The sequence below is a fragment of the Elephas maximus genome, chromosome 12 (genome assembly GCF_024166365.1).
Source record: "Elephas maximus indicus isolate mEleMax1 chromosome 12, mEleMax1 primary haplotype, whole genome shotgun sequence".
Taxonomy (NCBI): Eukaryota; Metazoa; Chordata; class Mammalia; order Proboscidea; family Elephantidae; genus Elephas; species Elephas maximus.
This window is the reverse complement of record NC_064830.1, coordinates 25,267,534-25,290,497: the sequence shown is the minus strand read 5'-3', so window position 1 is coordinate 25,290,497 and position 22,964 is coordinate 25,267,534. Positions and strand designations below refer to the sequence as shown.

The following is a 22,964-nucleotide window of genomic DNA, read 5'->3' as shown; positions in this document are numbered from 1 at the left end:
TTTAGTGCTTTTGTTCTACCCCCTAGTTCATTACATAATGTTTGGAGTCTTTAAAGCTTACAAGCAGCCATCCAAGGCCCAATAATTGGTCTCTACTCACCTGTAGCAACATAGGAGAGTGAGGAATAAGAGGAGGAAATGGATGTGTAGCTAACTGCCTCCATGAACAATTGCCTCCTTTGTCACGTGACCAGGAGAACTGGATGATGCCTGGCTACCATTACTGAACCTTTCGATCAAAGGTTCTATAGAAGAATTCTGATCAAAAGGGAGAAAATGAGGAACAAAACTTAACATTCTCGTTGAATCCAGTTTCTGGAGCCATGGAGGCTGGAATAACCAATGAAACTATTACCATAAGATAATCTTCAAGTCTTAAACCAAAAATATCCCCTGAAGTCATCTTAACACCAAACAATAGTTTAGCTTAACTAGTAAAGAATGTCTGTCTTGAGCACTGGGCTCTTCTAAGATCTATCGATATGGGATCAAACTGACAACAGCAACTCCAAAGATTAGATAGGAACCTTAGTGGGCAGTGACTTTACGTTAATTGGGAAGGAAAAATTCAGAAAAGGAGGGTGAGAATGGTTGCGCAACTTGAAGAATGTAATCAATGTAACTGCACTGTGCACACAGAAACTGGTGATTTAGTGTAGTTTTGCTGTGTATATTTTTTAAAGATAACTTATTTTGTTATTGTTGCTGAAAATAATCTTTAAAAAAACACATTTGGGAAGAAAAAAACAAAAATTTGCCATTTTTGTACATCATTTATGTCTTGATAAAGCTATTAAAAACAACTCATCTATGAAAACCAAAATATATCTGATAATACGGTCTGTTAGAAAGGTTATGGGGAAATGGCTACCTTGACTGCTGTTAAAAGTGCAAAATGTTCAACCACAAGGAGCAATGTTTAGACATCTGTCAAAATTACAAAGGCATTTGACCCTTGGACGCAGAAATTTGCTGAGAAATTATCTTGTGGATAAACCTGCACATTTATACATACAAAGTAATGATGTGTGTGCTAGATTACATGCTGCTGTACTGTTAACAGCCCCCTCACTCAAAAAGTAAGTAACCCAAGTGTCCAACTATAAAACCAAACCTGCTGCCAACGAGTTGATTCCAACTCATAGTGACCCTACAGGACAGAGTAGAACTGTCCATAGGGTTTCCAAAGAGCGCCTGGTGGATTCGAACTGCCAACCTTTTGGTTAGTAGCCATAGCTCTTAACCACTACGCCACCAGGGTTTCCACCCAACTATAAAAAAAAAAAAAAACTACAAGGGACTGGTTCATAAGCTATGGTACTTCCACATGGTGGAATGCTAAAAACCAAATAACCAAACCATTTGTCATAGAGAGTTGATTCCAACTCTGAAACGCTTAACACTTCACCACCGGGGCTCCTTGGAGGAATGCTAGGTAACTTAAAAAGCAAGTGAGACAGGCAGAGACCTCTCTAGTTACTGGTGGGAAAAACTTCCCAGGATATATTGTTAGGTGGGAAAAAAAGCAAATGCAAAATAGCATATGTAGCATGCTACTTTTTTTTTTTTTTTTTTTTAAGGGCAGAAATAGAAATATGTGCTGGAATGCTTTTGTGTTTGCATAAAGAACCACCAGAAATGTATTTAAGAAACTAATAAAAGTGGTTTCCTAAGGGGGTACTGAGGAAGGAAGTTGAGTGGGAGGAGCAGGAGGGAGACATTACTTTGTATATCCTTTTACGTGGTGTTTATTTTTGATGAATGTGAATGTACCTGTTTGGCAGGGCGGGGGGTGACCTTATTAAAAACTTTTGAACATCCACATAGTCTCTCTGGCTATGGGACTGACTTTTTAGAAGTACTTTGGGATTAAATGGGATAATGGTTATATAAAGTGTTTGTTGAACCATAACAGCATTTCTCAAAGCTAAAGACCACCTGCCTCGGAAGCACCTGGAGCCCTAATTTAAAATGCAGGTTCCTAGGCCTCACCCCAAACCAACTAGATCAGAATCCCTGGGGCCGGTGCTCAAGGACCTGCGTTTTTAAAAAATAAAAATTAAAAATTGCCCAAGAGATTTTATGGATGCTAAAATTGGAGGCCCTCTGCTGAGAGGTGATGGACATGGATTCAGTAAATATTTACTCAGTACCTACTATGAGCCAAGCACTCTTCTAGCAGCTAGGGATACAAATAAGATTCCTTGACAAGACAGACAAGGTAGAAATCAAAGTTTGATAAGGACTGGGCCCTTGCTGGCTTTGAAGGGGGCAAAAAAAAAAAAAAAAAGCAAACAAACAAACCCATTGCCATCGAGTTGATTCAACTCTGACTCATAGTGACCCTATGGGACAGAGTAGAATTGGCCCAAAGAGTTTCCAAGTCACAGCTGATGGGTTTGAACTGCTGACCTTTTGCTTAGCAGCCGAGCTCTTAACCACTGAGCCACCAGGGCTTCAGGAGCCAGGGAATAAAGGCACCCTCCAGAAGCTGAGAAACAACTCCTCCCAATCCCATCCAACAGCCAGCAAGGAAATGGGGACAGCAGTCCTACAACTGCATGGAGTTGAATTCCATCAAATAACTTGAATGAGCCTGGAAGCAGATTTTCTGTCAGAGCCTCGGAAAAGGAACAAAGCCCTGCCAACACCTTGACTGCAGCCTGTGAGTCTCGAAGTGGAAAAGTGGAGAACTAACTGACCCCACTGCCCAACCTCCTTACCTAAAATGAAGCGGTGATCTAATAACTTTGTAAGATTCCTGCTTCCCTGGGGCATATATTTTACAGGAAGAGACAGACAAAAACAAGGAAAGGATTAAACAGCTGGCCTGTGGAATGTTCAGAACTCAAACCGAGTGGCCTAGAGGGAGCAGGCTGGAGGTGGCATTTAAACTGAGATCCAGATGACAAGGAACAGTCAGCATGGCTTTCTCAAAAAAACAGAAATAGAACTACCCTATCATCCAGCAATCCCACTCCTAGGTATACACCCTAAATCAAAACAAAAAAATTAAACCCTCTGCCTTTGAATTGATTCTGACTCATAGTGACCCTATAGGACAGAGTAGAACTGCCCCATAGAGTTTCCAAGACTGTAAATCTTTACAGAAGCAGACTGCCAAATGTTTCTCCCATGGAGCGGCTGGTGAGTTCGAACCACCGACCTTTTGGTTAGCAGCCAAGTGCTTTAACCGCTGTGCCACCAGGGGTCTGGTACATACCCTACCAAAACCCTTTGCCATCAAGTCAATTCTGACTCATACCGACTCTACAGGACAGAGCAGAACTGCCCCATAGGGTTTCCAAGGCGCACCTGGTAGATTTGAACTGGCAAACTTTTGTTTAGCAGCCGTAACTCTTAACCTCTACACCACCAGATTTTCCATGGTATGTACTCTAGAGACCTAAAAATGATGACACGAACAGACATAAACACATCCAAGTTCACTGCTGCCTTATTCACAATAGCAAATAAGTGGAAGCAACCAAGGTGTCCATCAATGGATGAATGGATACGCAAATTGTGGTTCATACATCCAATGGAATGCTACACAGCCATAAAGAACAATGACGGGTCTGGGAAACATATTATAAAACGGATGGACCTGGAGGGCATAATGCTAAGTGAAATAAGTCAAGCACATAAGGACAAATATTGTATGATGCCTCTTTTATAAAAAGACAAGAATAAATAAATGCAGACAGACCAATGTTCATTGGTGGTTACTGGGGGAGCGGAGTGGAATGAGGTGGGGAAAGTAGTCTTTATAGAGACTAACTATTTTTGGTGATGGAAAAAGTGGAACCGAAGTGTGTCCATAGTGAGTACAGCCCAAAGTAAAAACAAGCATTCGAGCACATATGGATGGGTACAGGCAAATTGCTGTACAGGTATGAGCAGATAGAAATATCTATAGGAGCCCTAGTGGCGCAGTGGTTAAGAGCTATGGTTGTTAACCAAAAGGTTGGCAGTTCAAATCCACCACATGCTCCTTGGAAACCCTGTGGGGGCAGTTCTATATATTCACTGAAGACACAAATATGTATTCTCCTCATATACAACCACCTTCCAACATTGGTTCCCTGGGTTTGAAGGCCTAGGACAATAGTCTTGGGACAATTCAGTCATTTGGCATAATAACAAAAAAAAAAAAACCCTAAAAAACCACCAAATCTATTGCTGTAGAGTCAGTTCCGACTCAGTGACTCTGTAGGTCAGAGAACTGCCCCATAGGGTTTCCAAGGAGTGCCTGGTGGATTTGAACTGGCAACCTTTTGGTTAGCAGCCCAACTCTTAACCACTACACTATCAGGGTTTCCTGATTGGCATAATATAGTTCACAAAAATTGTGATCTGCATCCTAGTAAAGTGAATAGCATCTGGGATCTTAAAAACTTGCAAGCAGCCATCTAAGACACAACTATGGGTCTCTACTCACCAGGAGCATAACAGTAAGAAAGTAGCCAAAAGTGTGGAGAAGAAACAGGTCTACCCGAGCCACAATCTCATTTACCCTGAGACCAGAACTAGATGGTACCTGGCTACCACCATCGACTGTTCTCCTCAGGGTCATGATAGTTGGTCCTGGATGGAATGGGAGAAAAATATGGAGCAGAACTCAAATTCTTATTAAAAAAAAAAAAAACAGACAAACAGTAAAGAACAGAACAATCCCTGAGATTTTCGCCCTGAGGCACTCTTTAAACCTATCCCAAGATCACGTTTTAGGGAAATAGCAGAGAGGCTCACAAAATAAAGGATATTACCTGTAAGATTGGTGCCCAACATAAAAACTATCAGTATAAGACCAAAAGGTCAGCAATTACTCAGAATTAAAGATGAGAAGATAAGGGGGCAGGGAAACTAGAGTATACTCGCTCCTCACTTATTGACATAGTAGTACAACTGCCAAATTACATCATTACATAACTGCCAAATTACATCATTACACCACTGCCAAACCACTGAGATTCATGGCCCAGCCAAACTGACACATAACCTTAACCATCACAGCCAGTGTTCTCTCACCTTGCATCTCAGCAATCGTTACTCCCAGACATATGTCATGAATGGACAAAATAGTTGGATAGTAGATTTTTTTACTATTGTCATAAATGCAACTGTCAGATAAGACAGTAAGTGAGTAGTAAGTGTGCTGGAAAGGGAATAAACCGAACACAATTAAAGAGAATGTTGGCACGCTGTGACTAACGTCACCAAACGATTTGTGTGGAAATTGTCAAACGCGAATCTAACTTGCTGTGTAAACTTTCATCAAAAACTTAATAAAATATTATTTAAAAAAAAAAGAAGAACCCAACACTCAAGGGTGGGATTCAGGGGTGGGGAGGCATTCCAGGCTAAGGAAACAGTTTGTGCAAAATACAGGTAGGCTAGAGCCAGTGTGGAAGGAGGTGAGTGGACCAGTGGGGCCTAAAAGAGGAAGCCTGGGGCCTGATTCTAGAGGGATCTGGAAGCCAGGGTCAAGAGTTTGGATTTCATTTTAAGGGCTCTGGAAAGCCATGGGAGGGTTTCAAGCAAAAGAGTCCAGTGACATCCTGTTTTAAAAAGGATAACTTTGGCTGTTGGGTGGTGATGAGATTGGTTAGAGTCTGTTGCAATAATATAGAAAAGAGATTAAGGTGGTTTCCATTAGGTTGTAGCACTGCACATGCTGAGATGCAGATGGATATGGGATAGGTTATGGAGGTGGAATCCGTAAGAGGCTAGACAGGAAAGTAGTGCCCAGGCTATTTGTTTGAGCGTCAGGTGCTTGGGTCCAAGGAGCCTTTAATTGAGATGGAAAAGAGCTCGTGAGGAAGAAGAATGTATAAATGTCAGGTGTTTGTTGAAAATGGTATCATTAACTTAGTCATAAAACCAAACCAAACCCGTGGCCATCAAGTTCATTCCAACTCATAGTGACCCCCTAGGACAGAGTAGAAAGAACTGCTCCACAGGGCTTCCAAGGAGTGGCTAGGGGATTCGAACTGCTGACCTTTTTCGGTTAGTAGCCCATAGCTCTTAACCACTGTGCCAAAGCCAATGCAAAAAAGGTCTGAAAAGAACCAATTAAAATTACCCCTTAAGTTCTCGAAAATAAAGTCTAAATGGCTGCCATTTATTGAAGGTATGAAAAGCACCAACACAGTATGTTAAGTGAAAATGATTGAGTGGAGACGTGGCAAATAATGGGGCCATGAGTCCCAGATGGGACTTAACCATTGTCCAAGATGGAACAGCCTTATGCTAAAGTTAACCTCCAAGGAAATATTTTGTGAGTTTCACAAAATTGCCTCAGGCTGGTCTTGACCTAATGCATACAGTATAAAAAGCAGCAGGCTGACATTCCTTCCTTCTCTGCAGGCTGCACTTCCGGTTTGGTGAGAGCTGCTGGCAACTGGAGGAAAGGAGGGGGACACCATGTTAGATACTGGGTCACCTAGGACAAATACAGAGGTTATCCCAGCAGGGCCTGAACTAAAGATAAAGGCAGGCGAGGAAGGGAGAAGCTGTCCTCTGCCAATGACCCTTTGACAGAAAGGGCAGAGAATCAAGTAGTCGGAAGTTAAGGCCTGACGCTAATCAGCTATGCGATCTTACACAAGTAACTTAACTCTGAACCTTAATATTCTATGAAATGTGGATATTAACCTACTTCACAGGGCTGTGGAAAAGATTCCATGAGGAACTGTAAAGCACCTAACACGGTGTCTGACGTGCAGTGGGTGATTGATAAATAGCAGTTACCAAATCAGGAAGTGATATCAACATCGGAAATAGAGTAGAACTCAAGGCAGAAAACACTGCAAATGGAGGCACTAGAGAATGGTAAAGGGGTCAATTTCAATGGAGTTGTAGATATCTATGGATGCAATAAAAGCACCAAAGTGCATAAAGCATAAAAGTAAAGGTATATGGTAATGTTGGTTCCATAAACATGTATCAATTCTATACAATGAAATCAAAGTACTCATTCTGGGTAGACACACAACACAGAAAAATCAACAATGTATTAGGTCACAAAGAAAACCTCAAATCTTCAAAGACAGAAATAGCCCCTACTTCATTCTCTAACCACACGGCAAAAGAATCAAAAAATAAAGACCAAAACAGAAACAAAAAGATTCCAGCCTCCCAAAAAAAGGGGGACAAAATTGAAGAAAGTCTTTTAAAAAAATTATGAAAATACCACATATCTAAGCTTAAGTTATACAATTCTCAGAGAAAAGTCCATTATCTTAACCATTACAGAAGAAAATAAATGAAATAAGGATGCAACTCACTATATTTTGTTTAAAAAAAAGAAAACCCAAATGAAGCAGGAAAAATAAAATTAAGCGCAAAAATTAAGGAATAAGAAATCAGGAAAAGTATAAATTGATAAACTGGAGATAAAAACCACTTCTCTTAAGCTTCATAGACACATTCAAACACCCTGAGGGACTGAGTTACTGGGGCTGAGGGCTGTGGACCATGGCTGTGAGGGTCATCTAGGTCAACTGGAATAACAGAGTTCATAAAGAAAATGTTCTACATCCAACTTTGGTGAGTAGCATCTGGGGTCTTAAAACCTTGCGAGTGGCCATCTAAGATATATCTACTGGTCCCATCCCATCTGGAGCAAGGGAAAATGAATAAAATCAAAGACACAAGGGAAATACTAGTCCAAAGGACTAAGGGGCCACAAACACTACAGCCTCCACCAGCCTGAGTCCAGAAGAACCAGATGGTGCCCAGCTACCACCAACAACTTCTCTGACAGGGATCCCAGTAGAAAGTCCCAGACAAAGCAGGAGAAAAATATAGGACAAAATTCAAATTCACACACACGAAAGAAGACAGACTTACAGGTCTGACAGAGACTGGAAGAACCCCCCGAGAATAAGGCCCCCAGGGAACCACTTTAACTCAGAACTGAAGCCATTCCCAAAGTTCACCCTTTAAACAAAGATTAGACAGGTCTCTAAAACAAACAATAACACATGCAGAATGTTCAATCATATATACAAGACCAAAAGGGCAACACCTCCCCAAAGCAACAGGAAAAATAGGAAAAATGAACAGATGGAAACAGGGAATTGGGGTGTGGGAGGAGAGAGTGTTGGGGATTGAGGATTGCAACCAATGCCACAAAACAATTTGTATATAAATTGTTGAATGAGAAACTAAATTCCTCTGTAAATTTTCACCTAAAGCACAAATTAAAAAATAAATAAATAAAATTAAAACAAAACCCACTTCTCTTAAAGAGTGAAATAGATAAACCACTGAATAGCCTAATCAAAGATAACACAAATATGAAAAAAAATGAGCAAATACAGAGATAATTATAAAACTCAAAAGAATGTAAGCTGGTAGACACTATGCAAACAGCTTTGAAAAGTTCATGAAATGGATTATTTCCTAGAGAAATTCAATTTACCAAAATCGATATCCCTCCTCCTCCAAAGAGAAAACCAACAGACCAATAATACTGGAAAAATGTGTGGATATTATCAAAGGACTAGTAAAAATGTACCAGACCCAGAGCTTCATAAAGATATATTTTAAGCCTATAAGAAGCAGACCATTCCATTACCATTTATAGAAGCAGTTCACAAAGCATGGTGCAGGAGCAGCAGCAGCATCACCGGGAGCTTGTCAGAACTGTAGCTTCTCAGGCCCCCCACCCCAGCTCTGAGGGTAGATTCCAGTAACCCGTCTTTTAGCAAACCCTCCAGGGGATTCTGAAGCACACTGGAGTTTGAGAGCCACTGATTTCATAATGTTCAGCCTTGGTATGCCAAGCGTGGTCTGCAGACCAGCAGCATCAGCACCACGGGGGAGCTTGTAGGGAATGCAGAATCTCAGGCTGCAGCACAGACCCAATGAGTCAGAATCTGCATTTTATCAAGATCCCCAGATGATTCACTTTCATGTTCAATTTTGAGAAGCACTGTCTAGAGTTCTGGAGCCCTGGTGATGCAGTGGTTAAGAGTTCGGCTGCTAACCAAGAGGTTGGCAGTTCAAATCCACCAGCTGCTCCCTGGAGCTCTACTCTGTCCTATATGGTCTCTTAGAGTCAGAATTGGCTCAACGGCAACAGATTTGGTTCGGTTTGGTTTGGTCTACAGTTCTAACCCAGCCCTGCCTATTAGAAATATATAATGAGAGCCACATATGTAATTTAAATTTTCTAGTGGACGCATTAAAAAAAGTAAAAAGAAACAAGTGAAATTAATTTTAACAATGTATTTTATTGAACCCAATATATCCAAAATACTATCATTGCAACATGTACCCAAAACAAAAAAAAAAATTATTAATGAGATATTTAACTCTCATTTTTGGACAAAGTTTTCAAAATGCAATAGGCATCTTACATTACAGCACATCTTAATTCAGACTAGCCACATTCAAGTGTTCAGTAGCTCCATGTGGCTAGTGGATATTATACTGGACAGAGCACAGAGGATAGAAAAAGAAGGAAAGTTTCCAAATTCATTTTACAATGCCATCATCATTCTTACACTAAAACTGGTAGCACAAAAATGGAAAGCCATAGACCAATCTTAATATTGTGGTTAAGAATGGGGACTCAGGAGCCAGACTCCCTAACATCTGATCTTAGCTTCATCACTACGTGTCTCTATGCCTGTCAGAGCAAGCACTTAACAGGTGCTAACTATCGTATGTTAGCCATGTTAGTACTGGAGCCCTTGTGGTGCGGTAGTTAAGAGCTTGACTGCTAACCAAAAGCTCATCAGTTTGAATCCACCAGCGACTCCTTGGAAACTATTGGGCAGTTCTACCCTGTCCTGTAGGGTTGCTGTGAGTCAGAATTGACTTGATGGCAACAGGTTTGATTTGATTTGGGGAAGTTGGTATTATCATCTTAGTCATAAATACTGATTTTGTGGTCATTAGGAGCCATCGAGTCAGTTCTGATTCATAGCAACCCCATGTACAACAGAACAAAACACTGCCTGGTCCTCTGTCATCCTCACAATCCTTGTTATGTTTGAGCCCATTGTTGCAGCCACTGTGTCAATCTATCTCATTAAGGGTCTTCCTCTTTTTCTCTGACTCTCTACTAAGCATGATGTCCTTCTCCAGGGATTGATCCCTCCTGATAACATGTCCAAAGTATGTGACACATAGTCTCACCATCCTTGCTTCTAAGGAGCATTCTGGCTGCACTTCTTCCAAGACAGATTTGTTTGTTCTTGTGGCAGTCCATGGTATGTTCAATATTCTTCACCAACACCATAATTCAAAGGCGTCAATTCTTCAGTCTTCTTTATTCATTGTCCAGCTTTCGCATGCAACTGAAAACACATGGCTTGGGTCACATGCACTTAGTCTTCAAGGTGACATCTTTGCTTTTCAGCACTTTAAAGAGGTCTTTTGCAGCAGATTTGCCCAATGCAATATGTCATTTGATTTCCTGATCGCTTCTTCCACAGGTGTTGATTGTGGATCCAAGTAAAATGAAATCCTTGACAATTTCAATGTTTTCTCCGTTTATCATAATGTTGCTTGGATTGTGAGGATTTCTGTTTTCATTATGTTGAGATGTAAGCCATACTTTAGGCTGTAGTCTTTAATCTTCATTAGTAAGTGCCTGAAGTCCTCTTCTCTTTCAGGAAGCAAGGTTGTGTCATCTGTGTGATGCAGATTGTTAATAAGTCTCCCTCCAATCTTGATGCCCCATTTTTCTTCATAAAGTCCAGCTGCTCGGATTATTTGCTCAGCATAGAGATCGAATAGGTATGGTGAAAGAATACAACCCTGATGCACATCTTTCCTGACTTTATAAATACTGATAGAAAATCTTAAATAAATAATTAGCAAATAGACTTCAACTTTCTGATTGGGTTGCAAGGATTATTCAATAATTATGGTATCTATCAATAAGTACACCATATTAGGTTCAAACAGGAAAAAAAAAACCCATCTCATTACATGCATAAAAAGGAATTAAAAAAATTCAATACTCATTCCAGATAAAAATAGAAAGACACAGATACTTCCTTAAACCAAACCAAACCAAACCAATTGCTATCAAGTTGATGCCAACTCATAGTGACCCCATAGGTCAGCATAGAACCACCCCATGATAACATATATTTAAAATTGTCAAAATGATATTTGATAGTGAGACACTAGAAATATTCAAATTAAAGTCAGGAACAACACTAAGATGTCCACTACCATAACTAACAAACATTTGTATGGAATATTAGCCTATGCAATTAAACAAGAAAAAGAAACATAAGCAAAGGAGATGAAATTATTATTATTTGCAAATATTACCATGTGTCTAGAAAATCTAAGAAAATCAGCTGAAAAACCATTAGAGAAAACTAAGGAAACTCAGTAAGTTAGTGGGCCACAAAATTAATACATGGAAAATCAGTACTTTTCCTATTTACAAACAATAAGCATATAAAAAAATACAATGGAGAAAAGATCTCATTTATAATGGCAATAAAATAGAAAACACTCAGCAAAATAATCCAATAACATACTATGCAGGACCTTTATTGAATAAAATGTTAACAGTTCTATGAGAGGACCAAGGAAAAAGAATTGAGTCAATAGAAAAATGAACCACACTTATGGAAACACTAAAAATTATAAGAATTTTTTTTTTCAGGTGTCATCCAGTCAATTCCAACTAATGGCAACCCCATATGTTGCAGCATAGAACTATGCTCCTTAGAGTTTTCCAGGATGTGACCTTTCAGAAGCAGATTGCCAGGACTTTCTTCCAAGGTACCTCTGGGTGACTTTGAACAGCAAGTAGTTGAGAGCTTAGCTGTCTGTGCCACCCAGGGCAGTATAAGGTGTTGTTAACTGTCCTTAATTTCAGTGTAATCCTAAATAAATTATCAGTAGAATCTTTGCACCAATGGTGTGCCAGCTGCTGCCTTAGATGCTCGGAATATAACAAACAAAAGAGCTGTCTGTGCTTAGTAAAAAAAAAAAAAATAGTATGTACCTCAAAATAAGGTTTTTAAGATTGGTAAGCCTTTGGGCTGGATTATGAAATGTACATATTTGTGTTTGCTTTTTACCATGGAAGGAAACACAGACAATCCTAATGGTTACCTATGGGGACAGGGATTGGAGTTAAAGTAGAATTTTTCTATTTTCTTTTTGTACCTTTTTATACTGTTTGATTTTCTAAATGTGACTGTATTAAAAATACTATTAAGTGATATCATAAGAAACAACAATGACAGATGATGAGACTGGAAGGATAGAAGGGAAGAGGAAATAAAGCCATTTTCTGGTTAGTTCTATCAATGACCCTCCCGAACTTGAAGCATAATGTAAAGCCCAGCCGCTAAATCCTGTTGAAGGAAATGGGATCCAGTTAGAGGCAGGGGAGGCAGACGGATGGACAGGCAGCCAGACAGACATTGATGGGCGAGTGGGTGGATCCAGGGTCTTACCCATGCTCTGCCCACCCAGTTTTTTCTAGAAGCTTCTCTCTGGGCCTGTTTCCTCATTTGGAACATGAAGGGGTTAGATTAGATCTCTAAGGGCCTGTCCAGCACTAATGTTCCTGAATTTTTCCTTTCCTTCATTCTTTCATGTAGTCAATTATGTTACAGGGCTGGGGATCTAACTGTGGCAAAAGACTGGCCTTGTGGGGCTTACAGTCTAGCTGGGAAAACAGATACTAACTGAATAATCCCACGAGCAATTGTTAAAGTCACCTGTGGTAGCCGCTAAGAAAAAACCAAAGCCGTTGCCGCTGCTTCGATTCAGACTTACAGTGACCCTACAGGACAGAATAGAACTGCCCCATAGGGTTTCCAAGGAGTCCCGGTGGACTGAACTGCCGACCTTTTGGTTAGCAGCCATAGCACATAACCACTAAGCCACCAGGGTTTCCAGTGCTAAGAAGGAGAGGTGATATCTGCACCGTGAGAGGGTAAATAGGTAGATCGGAAAAGAACGGGCTCGGGAGGAGGTCGAGGAAGAGTCTAGGGGAACTGTGCAGGGTGAGAAAGGCGTTAACGGGGGTGGATGGGAGAATGGAAGGTAGAGAAGGTTTGAAATAGTCATTACAGAGAGAGAGCAGAAGGCTGAGGAAGGCACCCAGTAGAACCACCACGCAGCTTTGACGACTCTACTACATCGCATATTAGGCATTCAGCTGACATTTGTTCAATGAATGTATCATGAAGATAACCTCAACCTGATATTTTTACATTTGGGTAATTTTTTGTTTGTTTGTTTCTCTCTAGAATGTCCTTAGAAGAACTGATTCACTCTCTGAACACACATCCACACTCAGGTATGCCATGTTTGATCAGCCAACCTTCAGTCAACTTCATGGAACCACGTGGGTAATGAAAAAGCCATCAGCTATTCTACAAAACAGACAATGCTGTCAGGGGCTAGTGACAGCCAACAATTACCAGAGAAACCCACGAGGTACATCTGAACGCCCAGGTGCCTGTGAAATGTAATATTTCAACCAGCACCCCAAAACAAGCTAAGATACTGTGAGGGACTCAAACACTTCTTTAAGACAGTGGGGGGGGGGGGGGCTTTTTTATTTACTTTTTTTTTTAGAGAAAATTGTTTGGTTTCTCAAATGTTCACAAATTACAATGTAAATAAGGAGTAGGTTAATAAACGGAAATAAATCAAAAGGAAAGGTTCAGTAAGCAAAAGTTCTCTCCCAGCCACATGGAAAAACACTCCAGTGCTCTCAGTAAATAAATAATAAAAGGATATGGAAACAATACACCTTGAAAAAGCTTGTCCCTTCTCTGTTCTCCTGGCCAGAAGCAGTGCTGACAGGTTTACGCTGCCTGGGTTACAAACCCAGCTAGCCTTTATTTATCCAATAACACTTGAGTACTTTTCAAAGAATCAGGAAGAACATTTCAAAGAATTGAAGAGGGTCTCCATGCTTTACTCGTATATTCCACTATTTTACACCAAGCTCCAGCATTACACTCTCTGAACAGGGTCATATGAACCCCTGGACTAGATAAATGCTGGAAATAAGAATTTTGAGGGGCTCAGATCACAGCATTTTTCCTTCCCCCGATAGGAAGGGATTTGAGAAAATATACCCACAAAAACAAAATAAAATAAACAATGCACAGTGATTTTCATTCTTATGACACCTTGTCCTTGTGTTTTTTAAAACACTTTAATTAATATAGCCCCTATCCGTTTCATAAGGACAGCCATCACCTTGTTTGCTCACACGTTTTGATATTATTTCTTAAACATATGCTACAGTACCATCTCAAGCAACTTGTGGGGCAAATAAGTACCAGGCAGAATAAAACATCAATGTTTACGGAAACAAACAGAAGAAATCAAAGTGGAAACAGTAATAACCCAGGAGTAGAAGATGACAAAGCTAGAGGGATATTCTGGTGAATAAGGAAGAGGTTAGAGGACTTGCCCTAGAGTAGACAACAGCTGATGGCAAAGACAAGTTCTAGAAAAATAAAAGGCTGAATAGCTGTCATTTCTGTAGGAGGCCATCAGAACAACTCATTCTTAAGCCAACATCACTGCACCTGACTGAACAACCTCATGCTGTGGTTTGTCAGGACTGCCTGAAAAATGCAAGACTATCGCCAGCCCAGGGGAAATGGGGTGGTATCCATCAGGCCCTGCTTCTTGGTGGTGAGCAGCCTACCTACAACTTCACCCCTAAACTGCTGTAGATGCTGGCACCATCTCTCAGGTGTTAATTTATCACGGGACATGTCCTAGATTTGCTAATACCTGGTTTAACATTATTTTACTTCCTTTCCTTCTCCCATGAAAGCAGAATCCTCATTAGTTGTCAGCTCTGACTCATGGTGACCCCATGTACAACACAACAAAATATTGTTTGGTCCTGTGCCATCTTCACAATGTTGGTATGTTTGAATCCATTGTTGAGGTCACTGTGTATTTTGAGTGCCTTCCAACTTAGGGTGCTCATTTTCCAGCACTATAACAGATAATATCTTGTTGTGATCCATAGGGTTTTTATTGGCTGATATTCAGAAGTAGATTGCCAGGCTTTTCTTCCTAGTCTGTCTTAGTCTGGAAGCTCTGCTGATACCTGTCCACCACGGGTGACCCTCCTGATATTTGAAATACTGGTGGCATAGCTTCACCAGCATCATAGCAACACACAAGCCACCACAGTACAACAAACTGACAGGTAGTGGTGAAAGCAGAGAGATGGTCCTATTATCCCATTTTACAGACTTGGAAGCCAGAGGTTAACTTTCTCAAAGAATGTGAGTTTCAAAAGGACTGCCTTATGTAGTGTGTCCAGCATCCCATATACAGTAAAACGTTACTAACAAGCTTAGACAATCGGCAGGTGAACAGCAATTAAAACACAGAAAACCTAATTTCTAGCCCATGGCACCAATCTGCAGATTAGAAATCCTCAAAGTATATTCACAGGGCTCCTAATTATACAGTTGCCATAAACATTCGTTTAGAAAGAACAGTAGCAGCCATATTCCACTGAAAAGAAAAAAGCATGTCCACCAGCCCTGAAAATTTGAAACCCCGTAAGGAGTCAGCAGGGTCAACAGTCAGAATCCCTGGGTCTAAGTCAGGGTGCTGGAGTTCAGGAGGTGATAATCAAATGAAAACACTTGGTAAACAATAGACTTCCATCTATACCAAAACATTATTATATTTAAAAACTACCTCGTAGATAAATTGTGGCAAATCCATATGCAGTGGGATAGTTAACCAAAACCTGTTGCCACTGAGTTGATTCCAACTCGTAGCAACCCTATAGGAAGAATTGCCCCATAGAGCTTCCAGGGAACAGCTGGTAGATTCAAATTGCAAACCCTTTGGTTAACAAGTACAGCCACCAGGGCTCCATAAAAAGTTCAAGATATAAAGGCAAAAGCAAGTTACAAAACTGTGTAATGTGATCTCGTTTTTATTAATATATATATATATACGCATAAACAATACTTAGTGCAGAAAAAAATACAGGGACATACCGCAAAACCGCAACAGTGGTTATCTCTGGGTGGTATAAATATTTGTACTTTCTTTTTCAAGTTTTTTTATGATATATAAATGCTTTCCAGTGATTATCACCAGATTTGTAGTAATTTTTTTAAAAAATAAGTGTGATTTTAAGACTCTTTAAAAAAAGTTTCACGTTTTCGATGGTAGTATAAATGAGAACAACTTTGAAGGGTAATTTGGGCATATCAGTAAAAATTTAAATGTATATACTCCTTGGCCCAGCAACTTCACTTTTAATTATCTTACCTCTACATGTGCACAAAGAAGTATGAAAAAGAGTCATTACAACACCTGGGGCCACCATGAGTCGGAATTGACTGACAGCAACTAATGACAACTAAAGCATTGCTGGTACTAGCAAAAACTAAAGCAACATAAATAGCTATCAACAGGTAAATTCAAATAAATTATGATACATCTATCCAAGGTAGCGTGACCAGTAAAATGAATGTGCAGTTTTAGACTGTTATGGATTGAACTGTGTCCCCCTAAAATGTGTGTCAACTTGGCTAGGCCATGATTCCCAGTACCACGCAGTTGGCCACCATCTTGCAATCTGAAGTGACTTTCCTATGTGTTGTAAATCCTACCTCTCTGATGTTTAATGAGGCAGGATTAGAGGTAGTTATGTTAATGAGGCAAGACACAATCTACAGGAGTAGGCTGCATCTTGAGATAATCTCTTTTGAGATACAAAAGACAGAAATAAGCAGAGAGGAGGGGGACCTCATACTACCAAGAAAGAAGTGCTGGGAGGAGAGGGTTCCTGTATGGAGAAGCTCCTAGACCAGGGGAAGACTGATGACAATGACCTTCCACCAGAGCTGACAGAAAGAAAGCCTTCCCCTGAAGCTGGTGCCCAGAATTCGGACTTCTAGCCTCCTAAACTGTGAAAGAATAAATTTCTGTTTGTTAAAGCCATCCACTTGTGGTATTTCTGTTATAGCAGCACTAGATAACTCAGACATGGACTGACATGAAACCATCTCTAAGATACATTATTAAATGAAAAAAAGCAAGGTGCAGACAGTATACTACCATTTGTATAAAACGATTTTTAAGAACATATTCATAGTTCACTCTGTAACACATGGGGTCACCATGAGTTGGAGTAGATTCGATGGCAACTCGTTTGGTTGTTTTTTGTTTGTTTTTTTTTGTTTTGTATAGGCTATCTCTGGAAGACTCACCTAAAAACTGATGATAATATTGCCTTAAAAGAGCAGAATTAGGGGACAAGGGAAGAGGAGAGGAAAACTTAATTTTCACTGTATACCTTTTAGTATTGTTTGAACTTTTTAGTACGTGCAAATGTCACTAAAAAGAAAAACTTCAAAAGTTTTTTGGAAAAAAAACTATACTGATTTTTTTTTTTTAAGTTTTTCTGCACCTTACATTATGGCCTTCTTCCTTTTCAAGGCAGGTCCCTAAAAAAAATGCTGCATCCATATTAGGGTAAGTGAAATTAGTCAAGTCGCAAAAGGACAAATATCATATGAGACCACTATTATGAGAACTCAAGAAAAGGTTTAAACACAGAAGACATTCTTTGATGGTTACGGGGTGGGGAGGGAGGGAGAGGCGTATTCACTAACTAGATAAGTAGACAAGAATTATCTTAGTTGAAGGGAAGGACAACACACGATACAGGAAGTCAGCACAACTTGACTAAATAAAAAACTAACACATTTACTGAATGCAACCAAACACTTCAAGGGACAGAGTAACAGGGTGGGGGTCTGGGGACCATGGTTTCAGGGGACATCTAGGTCAGCTGGCATAACAAAGTGTATTAAGAAAATACTCTGCATCCCACTTTGGTATGTGGCGTCTGGGGTATTAAAAGCTTGTGAGTGGCCATCTAAGATGCATCAATTGGTCCCAGCCTACCTGGAGCAAAGGAGAATGAAGAACACCAAAGACACAAGGAAAATATTAACCCAAGAGACAAAAGGGCCACATAAACCAGAGACTCCCATCAGCCTGAGACCAGAACTAGATGATGCCCGGCTATCACCAATGACCGCCCTGACAGGGAAAAAAACCGAGTCCCTGACGGAGCAGGAGAAAAGTAGGGTGCAGAACTCAAATTCATATAAGAAGACCAGACTTAATGGTCTGACTGAGACTAGACGAACCCCAGAAGGCATGGCCCTCGGACTCTGTTAACCCGGAACTAAAACCATTCCCGATGCTGACTCTTCAGACAAAGATTAGGCTGGACTATAAAACAAAGTAATACTCGTAAAGAGTGTGCCTCCTACTTTAAGTAGGTACATGTGACTAAATGGGCACTTCCTGTCCAGAGGCGAGATGAGAAGGCAGTAAAGGATAGAAGCTGATTGAATGGACATGGGAAATGAGGGGTGGAAAGGGGGAGTGTGCTGTCACATTATAGGGATAGCAACTAGGGTCACATAATAATATGTGTACAAATTTTTGTATAAGAAATTAACTTGAGCTGTAGACTTTCACCTAAAAAACAATTAAAAAAAAAAAATGCTGCCTCCAGCAAACAAAACTCCCCCTATTCATCAACTGCCCCTGTTGACCTGGTATCATCAAGCAGACCTCCCCAGGCTCTTTCAGCTGACTTCTAGGACTGAGTTTAGACAAGCATGGGTTCAGCCAAAGCAAGAACACTGTGTCCTGTGACAACAATGCCAAATTTGGACTTGTATGTAGTAAATACAAAATATTTTACCTTTCAGCAAAGATATCGAGTTTCCCCAACTCATCAGAGAGACCAACAAGGGAATCCAAGGTCCCCACCTAGAAAGATCACAAATAAGTTTTAAGCACACACACTTTATGGCAGGTTAAGTGTGGTTTGCCATTTCAAAAATAGTGCAGTGAATTCTGTAACTTTCATCTTGAGTCAATGGCTAGACTGGAAACTGGGAAAAACCTGATGGACTCTGAAGTGTTCTCTTGCCAACAGGAGAAACTATCATAGGTTTGCCATAGGAAGGAGTGACTTATGCTATGGTCTGACCTCTGCTCATTTTCCTCTTTGAATGGTGGTCAGCTATTCACATGACTAATCCTTATAGTTAAGGAAGAGACACATCAGAGAAAGGTTTGAGAAGTTATCATTACTAAAAGCTTTCCTTCTTCAAGATTCTCCCACCAACCCCTTCCTCAGGTCTTCTTTGCTGTATTGACAATGATCTTGCCAGGGAGGGGAGGCAGTTTTTCCTTCTGCTTCATCATTATCGAGGTCCTTTTATTTTCAAATTATTTATAAATGGTCTGTTCCTTGATATGTGGAAATTATTACAATGTCAAAAATCGAATATAAAAGTCTATTCACAGAATCGAAGGAAAAAGTTTGCTATCATATGATTAACCACCACCCAGACATTAAAATATCATTAGGACAAACTCTCATGGACTCTAGACTTTCTAGAGCCATGGAGGGTGGATGAATCCCTTAAACTATTGCATTGAAATAATCTTTAAACTTTAGAGGGAAACTCTTCAAAACCCTAAGGACCCTGAAACTATTGCCCTGAGATAATCTTTAAACATTAAACCAAAAACATACCTGAAGTCATCTTAAGACTGAACAGGTAGCCTAACTAGTAAAAAAAGGTCTGTCCTGAGCATTATGTTCTTTTAAGAATGATCCATATGGGAGGTCAAATTGACAACAGCAACTGGAAAAATTAGATAGGGATCTTAGGGGGCAGTGAGTTTATGTTAATGAGGGAGGAACAACTCAGAAAAGGAGGGTGAGAATGGTTGCCCAGCTCCAAGAATGTATGTTTTGCTGTGTATATTCTCAACAACAACAAAATAAAATTTAGAAGAAAAAAAATATCACTAGGAAATTATGAGGACTGGATGTCTCTAGAAGCCCTGGCAGCGCAGTAGTCAAGAGCTCACCTGCTAGCCAAAAGGTCGGCAGTTCGAATCCACCAGCCAGTCCTTGGAAACTCTATGGGGCAGTTATACTCTGTCCTGTAGGGTCACTATGAGTTGGAATCAACTAAATAGCAATGGGTTTGGTAGGTTTTTTTTTTTTTTTTTTTGGTTTGGATGTCTTTAATAAACAAATTTCCTTCTTTTCAAACAACTTGACTGGGTTTTAAGCAAATCTGACAGAAGTCAGGCCTTTTCTTCCAGCATCTTTGTATCCTTCAGATTCTTGCATAGTCTCCCACACATAGTAAATGGTAAGAGGATGATGCTGAACTCACTAACCTTCATTATGTCTGCCCGGCACAGGGGCAGGCTTTAAAGTCAGCAAATTATGGGCTCGGAACACAGTGTTACCACTCTTTTTGAAGACTGTACACATATTTTGCTCCTCTTTGGAGTTAGTTTTATTTTAACTTTGTTCTCCACTACAAGAGCCCTCAGACTCTCCATCATTACTCAAACCTCTTTCTGCCACCCTCCTAGCTATTACTAAATCCCCTTCTTTCTCCTCTGCAAACCCAGAAGGATCCTGGGTTTCCTCCTGTGCCTCCTGGGTTAAGAGGATACTCAAGGCTGAAGCCCTCCAAGCCAGCACGGCTTAACTAGATTGTTGGTCTTCTTAGATGTTGAAGACAAAATAGGAAGAACCTAAGGACAGCAAGTGTATAAATGCTCTCCCCACTTTTTGAAGCATTAGACACTGCTACCCATAGCCTTTTCCTCCTATTCATTCTTCACTGTGGCTCCAAGTCCACTGGTTAATTTTGAGCTATGTGGTCAAGTCCCATTCAGACCATCAACTCCCCCGATTCATTCTGAACCCCAGGCTGGTCCTCAGTGGTACAGCCTTTGCCCTTATATCTTCTCCTTGTTTTCCCAGACAACACCCACTCCTCCCACCCACCACCTCCTTCCTCCTCCCATGAATTTTACCTTGAAGTCAGGAATAGCAAATTTGGTATTGTAAGACAGGTTAGACTTGGAAGTTACAGTGTTCATCCTCTCCAGAGCTTGTAAATTTTCCTTGTCGCCAGGGGCAGAAATCAGCCAGAACTCTGACATGCTTCCTGTCTTCTTTAATCCAGTGACTGACCAGAACCAACACAAATATACACAAACAGAAACATGAGGAGAGGTGTGTAAAACAGTCACTCCCTTCCCTCTGAAATTAATCCTATCTAGGATCTGTGGCTTTTCCCATTCTTTGCCCCTTGACCTCCCAGTTCAGGCTCTATAGCCCGAGGGTACCTATTTGCCTCTCTGCCAGGTGCTTATCTCAGTTCTGAAGACAAGCTAAGGTCCTCCATCCTTAGGGTGGTTCTGACTGGTTTTAAGAAAGAGGGAAGGCGGGGAAGAGAAGCAGGATTCCTGTTCTCCCCATTCCAGGAAAATCCTATACCTCATATAAAATAGAGAATAATAAGATGGACTTGGACACCTTCTTGGACAGTATTTTTCTTCCTTCCATATTGCATCTCCTGGAATTGTGGACAGGTGTGAAGGAAGGAAAGAGACCAGGCAGGAATTTGCACCACAGGCTGCAGAGCAAACTCCAGGCCTTAATTCACCCACCCTGAGACTGGTTCTAGCTTTAAAAAATGGAGTTGATTTCAGAAGGACTCATCTTTGTTTCAATAAGGGAAAGGAGAAAAAAGGGCTACTAAAGTCTTTTTTCCACAGCACTCCCACCCACTGCCACTGCGCTTGAGTCGATTTCGACTCATAGTGACCCTATAGGACAGCGCAGAACTGCCCCACAGAGTTTCCAAGGAGTGCCTGGTGGATTTGAACTGCTGACCTCTTGGTTAGCAGCCATAGTACCTAACCACTACGCCACCAGGGTTTCCTCCACAGCATAGATATATCCAATTTGCAGAGCTGGGTAAGTAGCTGGGCTTGGCAAGAATTTTCTGTCCAGCGTCTCTGGCCTGTACAGGCTATGAGTTCTGCTCATTCAAACGTGTACACACTCACACCTTTCTCTTCTCAGCCTCTATGCTTCTCTCCCTCCCATTGCCTCCCGAAAGTGTCTCTGGATGGCTAGGGGGAAAAAACCAATACAATAATCTCTTACTAGAAACCCACTGCCATCTAGTCGATTCCAAATCATAGCGACCCTATAGGACAGAGTAGAAATGCCCCCACTGGGTTTCTAAGGCTGTAAATCTTTACGGAAGCCGACTGCCACATCTTTCTGCTTTGGAGAGGCTGGTGGATTCCAACGCCCTACCTTTAGGTTAATGGCCGAGCGCTTTAATCACTGCGCCACCAGGGCTCTTAATAGGGAACTTTTATTTACTTTTTTTGGACTACCAATCTTACTCTAATCCAAAAGACTCTAAATTCCTTCTAATCCTGTGCATACCAAACGCAGTTTTTTTCGGTCTCCACTGCTGATGGCCTGGGACAAACTGTCCCTTCTCAGAACCTGGGGAAATGCCATCTGCCCGGTCTCAGGTAGAGCGCAGCTGAGGCGCTGGGTCTGGTGCGCGACGGGCTCCCAGGTTCCCGTTCAGAAAGTGCGGGCGAGGCAGGTGCCTCTCGACGCCAGGAGAAGGCGGCCCGCAAGGAGATGCAAGCCACCTCCCTCGAGGTCCCGGTGCGCGCCCACCCCCTCCCCGCCCCAAGTCTCCGATTCGCTGCCCGTCCTTACCCGGAGCCGACCCGGCGCGGGCCATGGCGGGCGGGACACGGGCTGAGCGGCGCCGGCGGGCGCTGTGCGCGCGCTGCCTCCGCGGACGGCGCGGGCGGAGAGAGGCGCTGGGCCGGAGCGCGCGGTCGGCTCCCGGGCCAGCGGCTTCTGCGGCGGCGGCGCCCCGCCCCGTCATTTTATCCCCGAGCGCGGGGAGGCGGTGGACGGCCCCGGCCGGGTATTTGCATACCGGGCGTGCGGGTGCCGCGCGCCTCCCGCCCTCGCCCCGCGCCGCCGCAGCCAGGGGCGGACTCGCCAAGGGGCCGGGAGCCGCAGTGACCGCGCCGCCTCGGACCTGGGGGCACCTCACGGAGCGCAGCGG

The 22,964-nt window shown here is 41.7% G+C and overlaps 1 protein-coding gene across 3 annotated transcripts in view; it reads right to left on the bottom strand.

The window, feature by feature from the left end:
* ATP6V1C2 (ATPase H+ transporting V1 subunit C2) overlaps nucleotides 1-22,732 on the bottom strand; it is an 84,830-nt gene extending 62,098 nt beyond the window's left edge. For all 3 annotated transcript variants that reach the window (XR_007519551.1, XM_049902879.1, XM_049902880.1), the window contains exons 1-3: nucleotides 22,604-22,732; nucleotides 20,884-21,038; nucleotides 18,731-18,798 (exon numbers count right to left, since the gene is read on the bottom strand). Coding sequence is in view for 2 of the 3 variants with exons in the window: in XM_049902879.1 (XP_049758836.1) it covers nucleotides 18,731-18,798; nucleotides 20,884-21,038; nucleotides 22,604-22,628 (248 nt within the window). In the remaining variant the exon portion in view is untranslated. The remainder of the gene's footprint in view (nucleotides 1-18,730; nucleotides 18,799-20,883; nucleotides 21,039-22,603) is intronic.
* Between the last annotated feature and the right edge of the window lie 232 nt (nucleotides 22,733-22,964).